The 1,262-nt window shown below is 37.9% G+C and overlaps 1 protein-coding gene across 2 annotated transcripts in view; it reads right to left on the bottom strand.

Annotated features, from left to right (window-relative positions):
- The window catches only part of RPF2 (ribosome production factor 2 homolog), a 33,251-nt gene that overhangs the window by 26,975 nt on the left and 5,014 nt on the right, over window positions 1-1,262 (bottom strand). For both annotated transcript variants that reach the window (XM_003781593.3, XM_023513231.1), the window contains exon 4: window positions 855-894. In XM_003781593.3, the coding sequence (XP_003781641.1) occupies window positions 855-894 (40 nt within the window). The remainder of the gene's footprint in view (window positions 1-854; window positions 895-1,262) is intronic.

Raw genomic sequence — 1,262 nt, 5'->3', positions numbered from 1 at the left:
TTCTAAATATTCAAAAGTAGTAGTCAGATTTTTAAAACTCAAAATTGCTTCATACAAGTAAGTCTATAGAAAGCTTCCTTTTCACAATTCATTAATTATGCATTTAAGATGTAATTCAAGTTTTAAAAGTTCTATCAATATATTTGCAAGCAATGAATAAACTTAATAGCTAAAGTGAAAGGTAAGATCTATAAGTATGGGCTGCGCCTGTGGCTCAGTGGGTAGGGTGCTGGCCCCATATACCAAGGATAGCAGGCTCAAACCCGGCCCCAGCCAAACTGCAACAAAAATATAGCAGGGTATTGTGGCAAGCACCTGTAGTCCCAGCTACTTGGGAGGCTGAGGCAAGAGAATCACCTAAACCCAGGAGTTGGAGGTTGCTGTGAGCTGTGATGCCACAGCACTCTACTGAGGGCAACAAAATGAGATTATGTCTCCAAAATACAAACAACCAAACAAATTATAAGTACATTTTTGAAAGTATAAACGTCTTATTTCCTCTCTATTTTACATCAAAATTCCTTCCTATAGGACTCTAATTAAAAAAAAAATCACTAATTAAGGAGTATTACATTAATTGGTCTTTTTTTTTGAGACAGCGTTTCATTTTGTCTCTCTCAGTAGATTGCTGTGGCATCACAGCTTCTTGCCTCAGCCTCTGCAGTAGCTGGGACTACAGGCGCCTGCCACAATGCCCAGCTACTTTTTGTTGCAGTTTGGCTGGGGCCAGGTTTGAACCCACCACCTTTGGTTTATGGGGCTGGTGCCCTACTGACTGAGCCACAGGTTCTGCCACATTTATTAGTCTTAAAAATCATTTATATGCTCTTTTAAAGCAAAGATTTAATACTTACCAGAGATGTCTGATCCTCAAATGGTCTTGTAATATTTTTCCTAAGAATATTTAAAAAAAGGTGACCCCAGTTTTAATAATCTTGTAAGTATATTCAATTAGGTAACAGTAATTAAAAGATAATCTTATACTCAAGTGATAAAAAAGGACTGAAAGAATATTCATTCGTTCAGAGATTTACTTAGTGCCTGTTGTATTCTGGACACTGTTCTGGGGGCTATGGATATACAATACTACATCAAACAAGAGGCTTGCTCTCATGAAACTTTCATTCTAGTGGAAAGAAAAAATACAGTCCACCTGCCCTCTGGATCTGTGGTTTCTGCATCTATGGATTCAAGCAACCACAAATAGAGAATATTTAAGGAAAAAAAAAACTATTCGGGCACGGTGGCTCACGCCTATAATC

Source organism: Otolemur garnettii, unplaced genomic scaffold (genome assembly GCF_000181295.1).
Source record: "Otolemur garnettii isolate 467f Iridium unplaced genomic scaffold, OtoGar3 scaffold00002, whole genome shotgun sequence".
In the NCBI taxonomy this organism is placed as follows: Eukaryota; Metazoa; Chordata; class Mammalia; order Primates; family Galagidae; genus Otolemur; species Otolemur garnettii.
Note: the sequence above shows the minus strand (reverse complement) of the source record. Positions and strands in the feature narration are given on the sequence as shown.